Source organism: Lipophrys pholis (assembly GCF_963383615.2).
Source record: "Lipophrys pholis genome assembly, chromosome: 8".
Classification (NCBI taxonomy): Eukaryota; Metazoa; Chordata; class Actinopteri; order Blenniiformes; family Blenniidae; genus Lipophrys; species Lipophrys pholis.
The window spans coordinates 4203987-4218849 of NC_137630.1; the positions used below are offsets into that span (position 1 = coordinate 4203987).

The 14863-nt window shown below is 44.2% G+C and overlaps 1 protein-coding gene across 2 annotated transcripts; it reads right to left on the reverse strand.

Annotated features, from left to right (window-relative positions):
* Window positions 1-711: 711 nt before the first annotated feature.
* On the reverse strand, window positions 712-14356 carry dedd (death effector domain containing). 2 transcript variants are annotated; one of them, XM_080468952.1, is made up of 5 exons: window positions 14075-14356; window positions 10917-11534; window positions 6733-6837; window positions 5974-6111; window positions 712-2652 (listed from the first exon to the last, which is right to left on the reverse strand). In XM_080468952.1, the coding sequence occupies exons 2-5, from the start codon at window positions 11464-11466 to the stop codon at window positions 2258-2260; spliced, it is 1188 nt and encodes a 395-aa protein (XP_080325078.1). In that variant the 5' UTR covers window positions 11467-11534; window positions 14075-14356; the 3' UTR covers window positions 712-2257. The 2 variants fall into 2 exon arrangements, with proteins under 2 accessions (XP_080325078.1, XP_080325079.1); XM_080468953.1 differs by lacking the exon at window positions 5974-6111.
* Between the last annotated feature and the right edge of the window lie 507 nt (window positions 14357-14863).

Consider the following 14863-nt stretch of genomic DNA (forward strand, 5'->3'; position numbering starts at 1 on the left):
TCTGACATTTTAACATCCGGTTGTTTTTCCCAAACACACTCAAAGCATTCCCAATGAAGAATAACGGGGATAAGAAGCACTAAAAGCAGCACTGCAAGCACATGAAAGTTCCGTTTTTTCTAAGTGACCTGCACCCTGAACAGGCCCGTTTACACCCGGAGCCTCACGTGTGGCGAGCGACTGGAGTAAGAGGAGCCGGTGGAACAGAAACGTTCAAACCAGCAGCAGCAGCAGAAGTGCTCAACGTTGGTAAATCTGTCCCGTCCTGCTCATCAGAAACCGAGAGACTTCCCACTGATCTTCGTCTGACGCTAACGAGAAAAAAAAAAACAACCCCCTGGAAGCGATTCAAAGTCGAAAAGAACAAGAAGAGACTAAAATCACAACGGACAGTGAGAGGACGAGATGTTTGAGCAGAAGAACGTCAAGTTTCCACCATAATTCACATGGAAGAAGGTTAGAATGGTTTTCGTTGTTGTTTGTTCTTTTAAAGAATAAAAGAAGGCATCCTGGGGAAAAACCCTGAACCCCAGAATGTTGACACACGTTAAACCTGCAACCACAAAAACAAAAGTCAAGCAAAGCAGCACTGAAAACGGATTTAATGCTGAGAACAGAAGAAAACAGTGGAGCTCAGAGAGTGAGTGCAACGCATCCAACCAGTCACTTTGACCTTTTGACATCTTGGGAACTTTTGTGGAAAACTGCGTCAGATAATGAACACAAACTGGAGCTTTCAACACCACCTGGTCTCATCGGGACGAGGATTTCTTTTTCTTTTTTTTTTTTTTCTTCTTCAACAAGGAAGAACATTTTGTAAAAACACGAGACACATACTCAAGAGTTTCAGTTCAACATTAAACTGAAGCAAAACTCCACAAAGAGTCGAGTTACAATTTCAAATCTGAGGTAAAATTTGCTTACAAACATTTGGCAAACAAACGGGGGGGAAGTGCACGAGTAATGCATGAAGTTAAAACATGAGGATGGGCAGTGAAGTGAAACCGCATGTTGCTGTTGGAACATATTGAACCTGCTCGTGCTTCGCGCCGACAGAAGCCTCCGGGCTGATTTCAGTTCTACTTGTGCTACACAATCAAAATAATCTCATCACAAACGGCTAAAACTTCATCTTTGATATATATCACTGATATTACACACTTCCAAACAACTACTGGGAGTTTTCTGCTGACTCAGCACTGTGAATACTGAAGCATGACGCAGCGTTTCTCACGCGTTGGCTCTCTGCAGGACGCAAACATGTGAGACGATTGTAATCTGATTACCTCGGAGTTGGGAGATCGTGGAGCAGCAGACCGTGTTCCTCACTCTGAACCGAAAAGTAAAAAAACACGTTTTAAGTTCTAGGTCTGTGTCTGTAGAGCTCGGCTGTGACACTGCTGAACATTTTTCAGGCGTATTCAGTGTTATTTCCGTGTTTGGTTCTGAAACAAGCTCAAAAACACTTGGAATTGGCTCAATTTACAAAACATATTCACCAGCGGTCAGATTTTAAAGAGAAGATTACAGAATTTCCAACACAAGCTGAGCGACGGGTCCGTGAAGTCTTCAGCTTCACAATAAACACTATTTCCTGTCGTTCACGTTCAGTTTGTTGCAAATCCTTCGGAAGGAGCTCGGTGTTGTGTGGTGATGACTGAGTGATGTTATTCAAACCCAGACAAATGGAAAACACTGCGCGAGTTTACACCAACAGAAAAGAATCGGGACTTTTTCTGCGCATGTAAACGGACTCACAGCGGGGGATGGGGGGGGGGGGGGGTGTTTCCCCTTCCTGCTGAAACCACAGCCGCTGAGGAAACGCTAAAGAAAAGAGGACAGTGAGACTTCTACAGAGACGTCGGGTTCAACTTGATCAGCTAAAGAAACAAAAGGGACAGACAGAACACTCTGGGAGTCCATCAATGTGCAAAAGTACCTGAAAACCTCAGAGCCTCTCCCACTGGGAGGAACGCCTCCGACAGGTTTCCTGTTCTGAAAACAAGAGTGTGGATCAGAGAAGCGTCTGGATGAGCGGACACGTCCCTGCCAGGAGGGAATGACAAGCTTGATGTTGGGAATAGTCGGACACGTCAGTTTCCAGGTTCCCGTGCATGCTACGCTGGGGGAAGTGCCGAGTACGAATCCTATGACCTTTGCTCGGGAGGTTGGAGGTTTCCTTTGTTTCTTTCAGGCACCTGAAATGACACTGCCGCGCCTCGCCGGGCCCCCTGCAGGGGGCGCTGCTCCCGGGGGCCTAAGACGGGGAGTCTTTGCTGCTTCCGCCGCTCGTCACCAGGTTACGCAGCAGTTTGCGTCTCCCGGCCTGGTAGTCTTCCTCGTCCACATTGACTAGCAGTTTGATGGCCTCGTGGCCGACCGCCTGTTTTAGGGAATCTGTGATAAAAACGCCTTTCAGAGCCTCCAGCAGCGAGCCGTTGATGTAGTCCCTCCAGAAGGCGTCCAGGTAGGTGAGCTCCGAGAACTTGATGTCGCAGATGATGGAGCCCAGGTCTCGAGACTTCAGGATGGTGTTGGCCTGGTTGAAGCGCTCGAACTGGCGCTCTACCGCCTCCTGCTTGTTGGAGAAGACGTTGCCCTGGAGGGCCGACTCGTGCTGGCAGTACTCAGCACGGACCCGCAGGCGGATATCTGCAACACAAAGTCATCTCACATTATTTTCTGCTGTTACACAACAAGCGAGGCTCCAAACTGGCCAGTCGACAATCTTCAATTCAACGGGAAACATGATCAAGAAAAAGGCCTTTCAGACAACAAAGTCTTTAAGGTGGAAAACTTTGTTTCCTTCTGGTTGTTTTGTTTAAAACACAGAAGGAGGAACGTTTTGAGAGGCAGCTTCCACAGGGAACACGTCCTGCTATCTATCTCCATGAAAACAGAGAGGCAGCTCTTCTGGATTTGCACACGGTGGCAGTAAATATTGTTTTTGCACGACAAGAACAAGCATGAATCCAGGTTGTGGTTGTGACGCTCGCTCACAGATCACATCCCAACATTTCCTTCATACATCAGGAAGAGAGTGGACGAGTGTTGACTGTCCATCAGCATGCAGGGTTTTTAATCTTACAACAGCCACAGCACCCACTAGTGGCCTGACATGCACACTGCGGTTATAACGCCATGTGAGCTTGAATCAGAACGCTCAACATTTCTCAACTTCAAACCTGAAGAAAACTTTAATATCCACTCGTGTTTTAACTAATTTTAGAAGAAACCCGGTTCTCTTCCTCTGAGTGAGCCCAGTGTTCGTAGAGTTTTCTGGGTGAGCAATGGAAAGTGTTTGAATCCAAACATTCGAATGGGACTAAAGATAATTGAAATATCCAACATTTGTTGAAAAAGACCATGTGCTCAGAGCATCATGAAGTCTCTCGGGATGTTTTGTGTATTTCCTGACATCTGAAGTCGTACGTATAACAGGATTAGGCTCAACAGTTTGTGTGATAATGTCCTAAATTCCCATCATGTCAACAGACGTGACAGGAAAACGAACCACTGAGTAATCAAAGTGTTTTAGTTTGAAGTAAGTCGGAAATAAAGAGCCAGCTGGACTCTTCCTTTATTATTATAAAGAATGCGTGAAAAGCTGCTCAGTATGGCACCGTCAAAATGTATGGTCTCCCTTCTCCAGTTCTTGCTGTTTGGAATATTTCCCTCACTAAATGTTTAGGATCATCAAATAAATGTAAACATCTGACAAAAATAACCCAAGTGTAGTTTTTAAATAATGATTTAATGTTAGAGGGGAAGAAATCTGTGTGAAAACTGCAGTAATGACGTCCCTGGATTAATCAGGAATTAACTGTGTCTCGTCACTTTTTTTGGAAAGAGGAGTTAAATGTCACTGACCACACCCAAACCTGGTCATCTCCAGGGCTCTGCAATCAAGAAATCACTCGAATAGAATCTGTCAAAATGAAAGAGCTGAAAAAGCTGCAATAATATGCCGTTACAAAGAAAGTCAAGGACAGATGAGAAATAAAGTAATTGACGACCATCAGTCTGGAAAGTGTCACAAAGCTCCAGGGAACCACGGTGAGAGCCACAACAACCGGCCCAGCAAAACTACCCCGAGAGCACGGCGACGACCCGCCCAGGAGGTCACCAAGGAACCAGGACAACATGTGAAGAACTGCAGGCCTCTTGTCTCACTGGAGTTCAGAGTTTGTGACTCAAACAATCAGGAAGACACTGAGCAACAATGGCAGAAAACCTCTGCTGACCCAAAAGAACAGAGAAGAACTCCCAGGGAATATGGGAGAACATTCTATGGAGTGACGAGACAAAAGTTCAACTGTTCGGTCGGGGTGTGTCTCGATACATCGGATGTGAAAGTAACAGCCTTTCATCATCCCAACAGTCAAACATGGTGGCGGTAGCATCATGGCCGGGGGGGCTGCTCTGCTGCTTCAGGAGGGGGGCAACGTGCTGTGATTGATGGAGCCATGAATTCTGTTTTCTACCAGAAAATTTTGAAGGACTGAAGAAAAACAAAATGAAGGTTTTGGATCAGCCTCGTCAAAGTCTGGACTTCAATCGGAGGTAAATGCTGCGGTGCGACCGTAAATAGGCCGTGCATGCTCGAAAACCCTCCCCTGTTGCTGAATTAAAACAATTCTGCAAAGAAGGGTGGGTCAAATCATCTCCACAGAGAGGTGAGAGACTCACTGCGAGTTACAGGAAATGCTTGATTTGAGTTGCTGCAGCAGCTGAGGGGGCCCGGCCAGTTAGTAGGTTTAGGGGTAGTTACTTTTTCACACAGGAAGCTTTGAATACTTTCTACTTTTACTTTAAAAACGGCCTTTTGTTTTTCCTGGGTTATCTTTGTTATTTACATTTGTTTGATGATCTTTAATACTCAAGTGGGGGAAATATGCAAAGTAATAAGATTTGAGAAGCGGTCCAATACTTGTCCACGACACCGTCTCCTAACGATGTGCTAAAAGGCTGAAGCACCAACCAAACACATGACAAGAGCCTCTTCACACTGGATCATCACTTTACTGGAAAGGATGAAGAATTCCTGACTTTCTATACTTTCCAATTTCATTTCATTTCTAACTTGTCATTTCTGCTGCACCTGATGAACATTTCGACGACTCGTGACTTCTTCAACTTCAGGCGGTTTTAGTCTCGACACTGGATGTTCCTGGCGACGTTCAGCTGAAGCCTACATTACATCTGTCACAAGCAAAACTGTTCCACGTACGGCACAATGCATGCCTTCACAATGAGACACCATTCAGACTAAATATACACCAGGTTCATCAGTGAAGTCTTTAAGAAGCTGTAGAATCTCTGTATAAAGTCATAATTTCATATTTCGGTCGCACTTTCCAATCCAGTTATGTTCTCTGGTCAAACCATTCACATGCTACTGACCGGTTTTGGTTTTTTGTGGATTCAGTTTATGCTCCGGTTCAAAATCTTTGATTCATTTGTCAAGTTACTTCCAGCTCCTTTTTTGTTTTTTTTTACCGTCTTTGAATTTGAATACTGTGAGTCGTCTCACAAAGTAAAGAGGCTGAAATTGATGAAATAAATCCACTGTGTGATTTGCGGTGGTGCAGCCACATAGCGGGGAGCTGATGGGGGTCGAGGGTCTCGCTCACTGACCCACAGTGGTGATCTCTCCGCTGTGGGATTCGAACCTGCTAACTTCTGATCTCAAGCCCGCTCCGCCAGCGGTTGGGCCACCACTGCCCCGTTCGTCCGGCTGCACCGCGAGTCAGTTAGTGTCGTTTTTGCCGTGAGTTTTGTTCTTTCAATTAACAGTGTTCTTTCTCTTGACCTTAGTTTACACAAGTTGCCATACGCAGATAAACACTGTGGAGACTTTTTCTTTTTACTCCAAAACGCTTGGAAAGCTCAGAAGAACTGAAATATTCTGAAACCTGCGTTTCCTTCAGGTGAAAGATTTGACTTTTTTTTTTTTTGTTTGTTTTTTTTTACCACATGTTTGCTTCTCTCTGCAGTCGGCTGACGAGTGACTTCTCTTCCGTTTGCGGCTCGGTGCAGTGGGGGCCGGCTTTGTTCGGGGGGGGCCAACGTGCGGTCCTGACGGGGAGCAGCAGATAACTGGCTGTGGACCTGGAAAATTAATCAAGCTTTTACGTTCCATTCTGCTGTGGGACTTTAAATGACCATCACACAAGTTACACGCAGAGTTTCTCTACAATGATTCTCACTCCTGGAATGTGACATTGGGCAGGTACACAAGCTGTTTAAACCTTTTTAGAAGTATAAAGTTCAATGTCAACTTCACAAATAAGCCTTAATGTAGAGTAAAGAATATTGTGCTTTAAAAACACCTCAGCTCACATTTTCACATTAAAATGCCTCCTTCAGCTTAAGTGTAAACATGGTCATTTATTTGCGTTATAAAATCCTTTTTTCACGTCATTCAAGTCTTCGTCAGATGAAATCTTATTAAATCGATGAAATACTGAGGCAAACTGTTCAGGGTTGATGGCTTGCCAAGGACTTTTTGGTTTTAAGATCAGCAGCGATCAAGGAGAGGCTGTTGTCAAATTACGGACACATGATGCTGCATGTCAGCAGACTCTCAGATATTCAAAGAGGTTCCAGATCAGAGAAGAGAAACAAAGATTAGCGAATGAACTGAGCGGTGCATGAAGCACCGGCGTGAAAATCAGCTTTGAGTTGCGGAAGGTGAGTATGAACCTGAAAGAGTGTGAGTGAGACACCCACCGGTCGGTCTGTGGGGGGCCGCGTCCTCGCTCTGCGCCGCTCCTCTCGGGGAAATGTAACGCACCGACGTCTCTTCCAGGTACTTGTCCACAGGATCTGGGCACACTGAAACGACACGTACCTCGGGTTACTTTTTGACTGCAGCTCGAGGAGAATGTCTCACAAAACGCCGAGTCAGGATTTCTGTCAGCGGTCCTACTAGGGTAAAAACATCAGGGTCTGTTTTCAGGATGTCTTTGAAAGGAGCAGCAGTTTGAGGTGCATGCTGGGTGATGTCTGGAGAGAACAACCGACTGAAATGGTTCGGGCGCCTCCTTTTTAAGGAACAAAGCAGCACGAGGAACAATGCATGTCATTCTGAGGCTTCAGAAGGTGTTGAAGCTTTATAATTCAGTGTTGAGTCAGTAATTTCTACATGTGTAAGAAACTAACAACCAAAGAGAGCTTAAATCTTAGCAAAAACATAAAATTAGGTTTTGGTTTGTCAGGGCAGTGGTGGACTGGATGCAAAGTGTGCAGGTTTGCAACTCATGGCTTGAAACCACATGTGGCCCTTTGGCTTCCTGAAGCTTTCATTCAATCCTTCATTTCATTCACCCAACAAACTCACTTTTAAAAGACCTCGGGACGAAACAGGATCCAGCAAGAAGTGTTTCATAAACTCAGAGGGATTTACGTCTCGACCTCGACAGAAAAGTACACGTGCAGAAGGGAGCATGTGGAATTCAGGAATAAATCAATAAATCAATTATTTGAAACTTTATTAAACTTAAAACAAACTCGATAATTTTTCTGCCCTCGGTATATATCACCATATTACAATTCGGAAAAGACAGGGGGGTTTTCCACCAAAAAGAACCAGGTACTAGTTCGGAGCCAGGGCCAGATTTAGCCCCAGTTCTTTGTCTTTCCACTGCCGAAGTCCCGGCCTATCAGGGGATAAACTGCTGCTACGCTGGCTCCACTTTGTTGCTGGACCAGAGCGGGGTCTGACACGTCAGCAGCTGGGGGCGGAGTTATCACTGGAGTTATCACTACCTACAAGGCGGAAGAGATGCTGTACCGGCTTTCTGAAATCTACAGCGAACACGGAGCCCCAGAGAGGTTATAGAGAAAAAAATAACGCGTGGGAACGATATAATAAGTCGCTCCCCCAAGTTAATAACACGAGGGAACGAGATCATTTAATCCGCAATCGCGGAGCCGCGGCTACTCTCCTGTACTGGCCTGTCGGCTGTGGCGGATATTTAATTTAGAAGCAGTTTTCTATTGTCTCCCTCTTTTCATCATAACATAACTAACTTCACTTCCAGGTCTTGTATAACATATATCTTGTGTAACTTCTTTATAATGAAGCCACATTTTTGGTTCATCTGCAACTACAAAACAAACTACACACTACTGTAAATGAAAACCTGGATTTTTTAATCCATAAAATGTGCCTTTTAATGTCTTCATGTGAGAGAACTTTTGTTGTTGATCGTGTGTTTACATAGGTTGTCATTATAAACAGCTGTACAGCTGCGTTCTACCGTTGTTCACCTCCTGATGTTGAAGCATTTGATTCAGACGCTTCCAGAAATAAAGTGAAAGGAGCAGAAATTCACCATATAATGCTGAAATGTTGATAAATAAGCCCCAAGCTCATTCAGGCGTTATTATTTTTATTATTTTCTCTATGGCCTCTCCGGGGCTCCGGACTAAACCAAGATTTGATTTGAAAAAACACCAATAGAGCGACGAGGAGATGTAATGTTTTCTGTCTCTTTGGTGCATCCGAGGTTCAGGTCAGACTAGATGGAGCGACCCGGACTAAACCGATGTTACAGTCAGTCTCCTCGTTCCTGTATGAGCACTATATTGGTGAAATCAGTGATGTACAACGCCGTGGAGTGACGCAATGATGTGACTCTCAACCAGTTCTTTGGCGGTGCTCATTTAAGAACTGGCCCTGACACCAGCCCTGAACTAGAACCTGGTTCTTTTTGGTGAGTTAGGGTCAGGTCAAGCCCTAAACACACATCCAGCACGTTTGTTTTCTTCGTCTCTTGGCTCCAAACAAGCTGGATGATGAGAGGGTTCAGACTGTGACACACACACACACACACACACACACACACACACACACACACACACACACACACACACACACACACACACACACACACACACACACACACACACACACACACACACACACACACACACACACACACACACACACACACACACACACACACACACACACACACACCATTGTGTGGTGTTATCTTTGGTTGTTTGTTTTTTTCAAGTGCAGTTTGTTTTATTTATCGAAATTATTTAAATAATCTTGACATTCCAATTACGATGTTAAAAAATGAGAAATAAAAGTTTATTGCATTTGAAACAGGATACCTGCATTATTATGAATATTATCATACATTTGTGTTTTTTTTTTTTTTTTAACAATATCATTTATTGCCAATAATTTTCAAGACAACATATCATCTAGAAAAATTTGTAATCGTCACAGGCCGACTTGGGAGAGTTCAATGTGCCATCACAGACCGTGAAATGACCAACGGCAACAGCCCTCATGCATCCCCAAACCATGATACTGCCTCCGCCATGCTTGACAGTAGGTACTGAAGCTGGAAACTGGACTCATCCAACCACAGAATCTTCTTCCAATTCTTGGATGTCAAGTTTTTGTGCGCTTGGGGCCAACGACGCCGGGCTAACCACTGCCTCTCATTGATTGCGGGCTTCTTGACCGGCCATGTAGCACCTTAAGCCATGATCTGAAAGTCGGCCACGTACAGTGTTGGTGGAACACTGGACATCAGTTTGGTGTGACCACTGCTGCAAAATGGTAATCAAAACAAAGGGTGGCCACTACAAGGAATCTAATATATAGAACATGTTTTGACTTCTTTGTGTTCATTCATAGTATTGATGCTTTCAGTGAGAATCTACTATGTAAATAATTAAGAAAATAAAGGAAAATCATTGAATGAGGAGGTTTGTCCAAACGTTTGACTGGTAGTAAACATTCAGTGCCATGCATCACATCCATCCAATCTGATCAATCAGTTTCAAAACCAGCATGAAAATGCTGTCAGACCCTTTCATCGTAGTTTCCATGGCAACTTTAGCTGGTGAGGATTACTAAATCAGTTCATACATAAGATCCAATACCACATGTAAGTTTTGGACCTTACCTTCTTTTTTTTTAACAGGTCAAAACATGTAGGAATTGTTACAGAATAACCTTTTTTTTTTTAGCCGTTTAAAAGTAGTGAAGTGGTGAAGGATTTATCAAAAGCCTGAACAGAGCTTATGTTTGCTTAGATTTGTGTGTCATGGTGATGAGCAATCCCAATTTTAGGATAAATCCCACATTGCAAGTTCACACTGCTGACAGGAATCAACCACAACAATAATCAATAATCATCTGTTGCCAGATGTGGGTTTTTTTTTTTTTATGTAGAGAGACCTCATCTCTCCTCAGAGTCAAACATTTGTCATAATGTTCTGCAAATATTGAGGCAGCACAAATTATCCTAAAACATCTTGTTAGAAGAATTTCACGTGCGCACACACACACACACACACACACACACACACACACACACACACACACACACACACACACACACACACACACACACACACACACACACACACACACACACACACACACACACACACACACACACACACACACACACACACACACACACACACACACACACACACACACACACACAATTATAAGAGAGTATTGGACCGTGCAGGGCGAACTGAAGGGTTCAATATTTTACAGAGAACCGTTGCATCCCTGAACAAAACATGGACTAACACCATGTTGGCCTCCATAAATGAGAAGAACATAAGAAAGTTCAGGTTGCAGAACAATTCAGCAAATTAGAATGTTTCATTTGAAAACTTTTAATCTGAGTTGATCACATATCTCACCAGGGTGTTGAAATAATCTGCTCATATGAGGCTGTGAGCTCCATCGGCTTCCACATCGATCAGTTCATATCAAAAGGTTGGCCTGAGCTCATTTGCTGCTTCAGAAGGTGGAGTTCAGCAGACAAAAAAAGTTTTCTTCATGTACTGCTAAGCTAAGAGTTTTCACACAGGAGACTCTACAATAACAACTTGGTGTGCACATCCTGAGACGACGCTTTACTCACCTGCCTGACGTTTCTTGAGCGTGACGTAAGGCAAAAGGTCATGGCGGGTTATGATCCTCAGGAGCTGGAGAACGTGTCTGAAGTTGGTCTCGTCACAGCGACCCTGGCGCTCCAAAGCCAGCAGGAAGTCCCTCCCACTCCTGATGCCGCCGCGCTCATACTCATCGATGACATCAACAAACAGGAACGACAGTACCCTGACATCGCGGTGTGTCAGCTGGGCTCCCACGATGTCAAACATCCGGTGGAGCGAGTATAGTCCGTGAGAGTTGTCCACGGCCTCCTCGGGCCACGGCTCGAAGGCCCCATCTCTTCTGGATAAGCTGGAGTTGGCAGACGACGTTGAGAGGTTTCTGTTGGCTGCCTCCCCACCGGAGCAGCCCGGCCTGCCTGCTGCTGGTCTGTGTTCCAGAGGCCTTGCATTGGCCCTGCTCTGATTGGAGTCCAGCTGGTTGGCCTGAATGTGAGGCCGTGCCTGGGGGGCAGACGAGTTCTGGGCAAGCTGGGGAGGAATGACAGCGCTGGGCAACTGCGGCTGTTGTGATGTCATCTCAGGGACTGATGTGGTGAGGGATACAAGAATCCCTCCTGCTGACGTTCTCTGCTCCAACCGACGAGCTATGCAAGTATGTATGGACAGAGAAAGAGTGAGTGAGAGAGAGATATTTAAAATCACTAAACATCCTCATTAACCAAAACAACACCTCATGCTTCAAGTCCAAAGATCTGGGTTTTTTGGCCCAGCTTTTAAAGCCGGTCATCAGAGGTCTTAAGATTAGAATGGATCCGGACCTAAAGCTTGACACGCAGATCAGTGCAGTTGGAAAGTTTTTTCCACTTGATGCAGCTAGCCAAGATAAAGCCTCTGCTCTCAAGGCAACACCTGGAAATGGCAGCCCATGGTTCCATTACTAGTCGTCTGGACTATTGTACAACTTTATAAGTGGGGGTTAGTATGGCTTCCATTGGTTACCTCCAGATGGTCAAAAAATGTTGCTGCTCATCTTTTAACCACAACATATAAACATAAACACATTTCCCCAGTTTTGGCGTCACTGCAATGGCTGCCCATACATTTCAGGATCCATTCTAAAATCCTCTTATTTGCTTTCAAATCTGTCATCAGCCTTGCCCCATCTACCTCTCTGAGCTGATTCAGGCCTCTACCCAAATTCGCTCTCTCAGGTCAGCTGATCAGCTGCTCCTTCGAGTGCCAAAAACCAAGCCTAAGCTCAGAAGGGACTGTGCCTTCGCAGTTATTGCCCCCGAGTTGTTTAATGACTTGAATCTATACATCAGACAGGCTCCTTGCCCGTCTGCTTTTAAAGCACATCTTAAAACCCACCTTTTCTCTTTGACGTTTGGAACAATGTAAATGAATTTTCTCAGTTTTAGCTGTGAAAGAAACTACAGTTATATAACTTTGCGCTCTGGACACTTCATATCCAGCTCAATCAACATACTTGTGAGTAAAGAAGAGGAGAGCGCTCAGTCTTATCTCTTCATAAACAAAGTTATATTATTTTGTACGATGGACGATTCATAGAACAGAATACACTATTTATTGTGTTATACAGTGAAACATTTCACCTTTAAACATAGTCACGTGTATTGTCATGAGAGGCTTATGTTTGAGGAAACAATGTGGATCTACAGTTATTTTTAATTGATGTCAGTAATACCCTATACCACAGGAGAATGTGGGGAAAGTTCAACTGTATCCAACTGCTTTTAAGGGTTAGGCAAAATACGTTGATTTAATAAGGCTTACAGTTGGGGCTGGTTCAGGCCACCTCGGACGATTTTCTAGTGAAACTGCTACAGGTTTAGACTGCAAACCGAGATCCTGCTTCTTTCCTTTCTCACTCTACAGCAGGGGTCTTCAACTCCGGGCCTCAAGAGCCATTGTCCTGCAAATGTTAGGTCTCTCACAGGTGCACCACACCTGAATGCAATAAGGGGATCGTTAATGGGCTTTATTACAAGCTTGATTATCGCCTCAACATCAGATTGAGGTGTTCTGAAGCTGACAGAGCTAAAACGTCCAGGACACCGGCTTTCGAGGCCCAGATTTGAAGTCCCCTGTTCTACAGAGATGTTTCACTATTACATGTCACTAAGATTCTTTGTCCGTCTGTTCCTTTCTGTAGGCTCTGATCGCAGAACTGAAAGTTCCTGGTGTGCTCCTCCATCACATTAGCAGTGAGTGGATTTATGAAAATCTGTGTTTTGCTCATTTCTCTCCATCTCTATCCTTTTGTCCATTGCTGTCCTGTGACCTCCAACAAGAACAGCAGAAAGTCTCCACCTCTCAGTCTGGTTCTGCAGAAAGTCTCCACCTCTGGGTCTAGTTCTCCAGATTCTCCACTAAGGAGCCTTGTTCTGCAGGGTTCTTCCTGTTAATAGGGTGTTTTTCCTTTCCACTGTCGCCTCTAAACCCACCTGGAAATGACTTGTATTTGGCACTATATGAGTAAAACTATTATTACAGAGATTGGACCAATTGTGACACATTGGGTTATATTAACCCTTGTTTTGATTTTGCTTAATACAAGTCAATGTAGGTTACATGTTCACGTTTTAGGCATATATTGGAGTGTCATTCAAAGAATGGCAACAATCTAAAAAGGCGTATTCATATGTTTATTCGTGTCAACACTCAGTCACAAGGTCCACTGAGGAAACGGGGCGTATGGAGGCAATCGACAGGGTTTATCAAACTGTGTAAAGCTCCAGTAATCCGTAACATTATCGACAACATGGAGAGTCAAGAATACGACCTGATATGAACCTTTGTGGCGGACAGCCTTCCATGTACGTCTTCTCATCTGACACCGAGAGGCTAGCACCTAGCTAGAAAGCTACAGACGGCGAACTACACATAGGCTAAATATCATTGAAACGCAGCAAGACCCTTCATAATGCGTTTCATGAGTCTACGTAGCGACAACGTGACAGGCGACAGACTAGTAAAACTACACTTATTCCAGGTTTTGCGCATCTGTTTATTTTTCATCATGGCTCGTACAGTATTAGATTCAAGGCTGCTGGCCCAATGACGTTAGCCAGCTAAACTGTGAGAGTAAGTAAGTAAAACACACAATAAAAACAATTTGTTAGAGGTCCGACGTCTGATTTCGAGGATAACTTTACGTTACCTTCTTTCGTGTGGATGCTACCGACGAGTCCGACACTGTCAAAGTTCAGCTGGAGCTAAGGCTCCGTTAGCTTCCAAGTGTGTGACACCGCAGCCCGCCCGGGGAGACAACCTGCCGTATAACAGCTGCTCGACCGCACATTCAGCGGTTATCCGGCAGATTTACAGTCTCTGGTGGGCAGAGAAAAGCATTCCCAGCTTTCTGGTGCTCACACCGACACCATGGGGCAAAATAAGCAAACAATTCCTTCTCCAGCTAAAATGAAAGAACTTCCGGTTCACCACAGACTTGATTTCCGGTGTCAACTTTACGCGTTTACGTCACGTCAATGTATTTATTTATTCGTCACCTCCATCTGATCTCAGAATAGATGTTCCATATATTTTTTTTATGTTTCAAATGCCAGGTTTTTGTCATGATGCGACAATGTGTCGTCATGGAAAAAAAACTTGGAATAAATTATTTTCAATATACTACACGCAGAGTCATTTCTGTGTTTAATTATTACATATGTCTATGATTAACAGCACACTAGTTTTTCCTGCCATTATTTTTGTGCACCGGGCTGTAGTAAATGGATGCCGCCATACCTCCATTCGATACCGGACGTCACGTGACCTCTATAGACGAAGATAGTTTTCATAAGATAAGATAAACTTTTACTCTCCCTGTGGGCAGTTTTCAAGGTTATAAGAACAGAATGAGAAAAAGAATCAAATGAAAAGTGCGGCAGTGACATACTTTAATTTACTTTTTTATTATATATATATATATATATATATACATACA

Coding starts and splice junctions, on each gene's coding strand:
- dedd (XM_080468952.1), bottom strand. CDS start 11,466: ATGACATCACAACAGCCGCAGTTGCCCAGCGCTGTCATTCCTCCCCAG. Junction 6,838..10,916: donor GCTCAAGAAACGTCAGGCAG/GTGAGTAAAGCG, acceptor GTGTCGTTTCAG/TGTGCCCAGATCCTGTGGAC. Junction 6,112..6,732: donor GGCCCCCCACAGACCGACCG/GTGGGTGTCTCA, acceptor TTAATTTTCCAG/GTCCACAGCCAGTTATCTGC.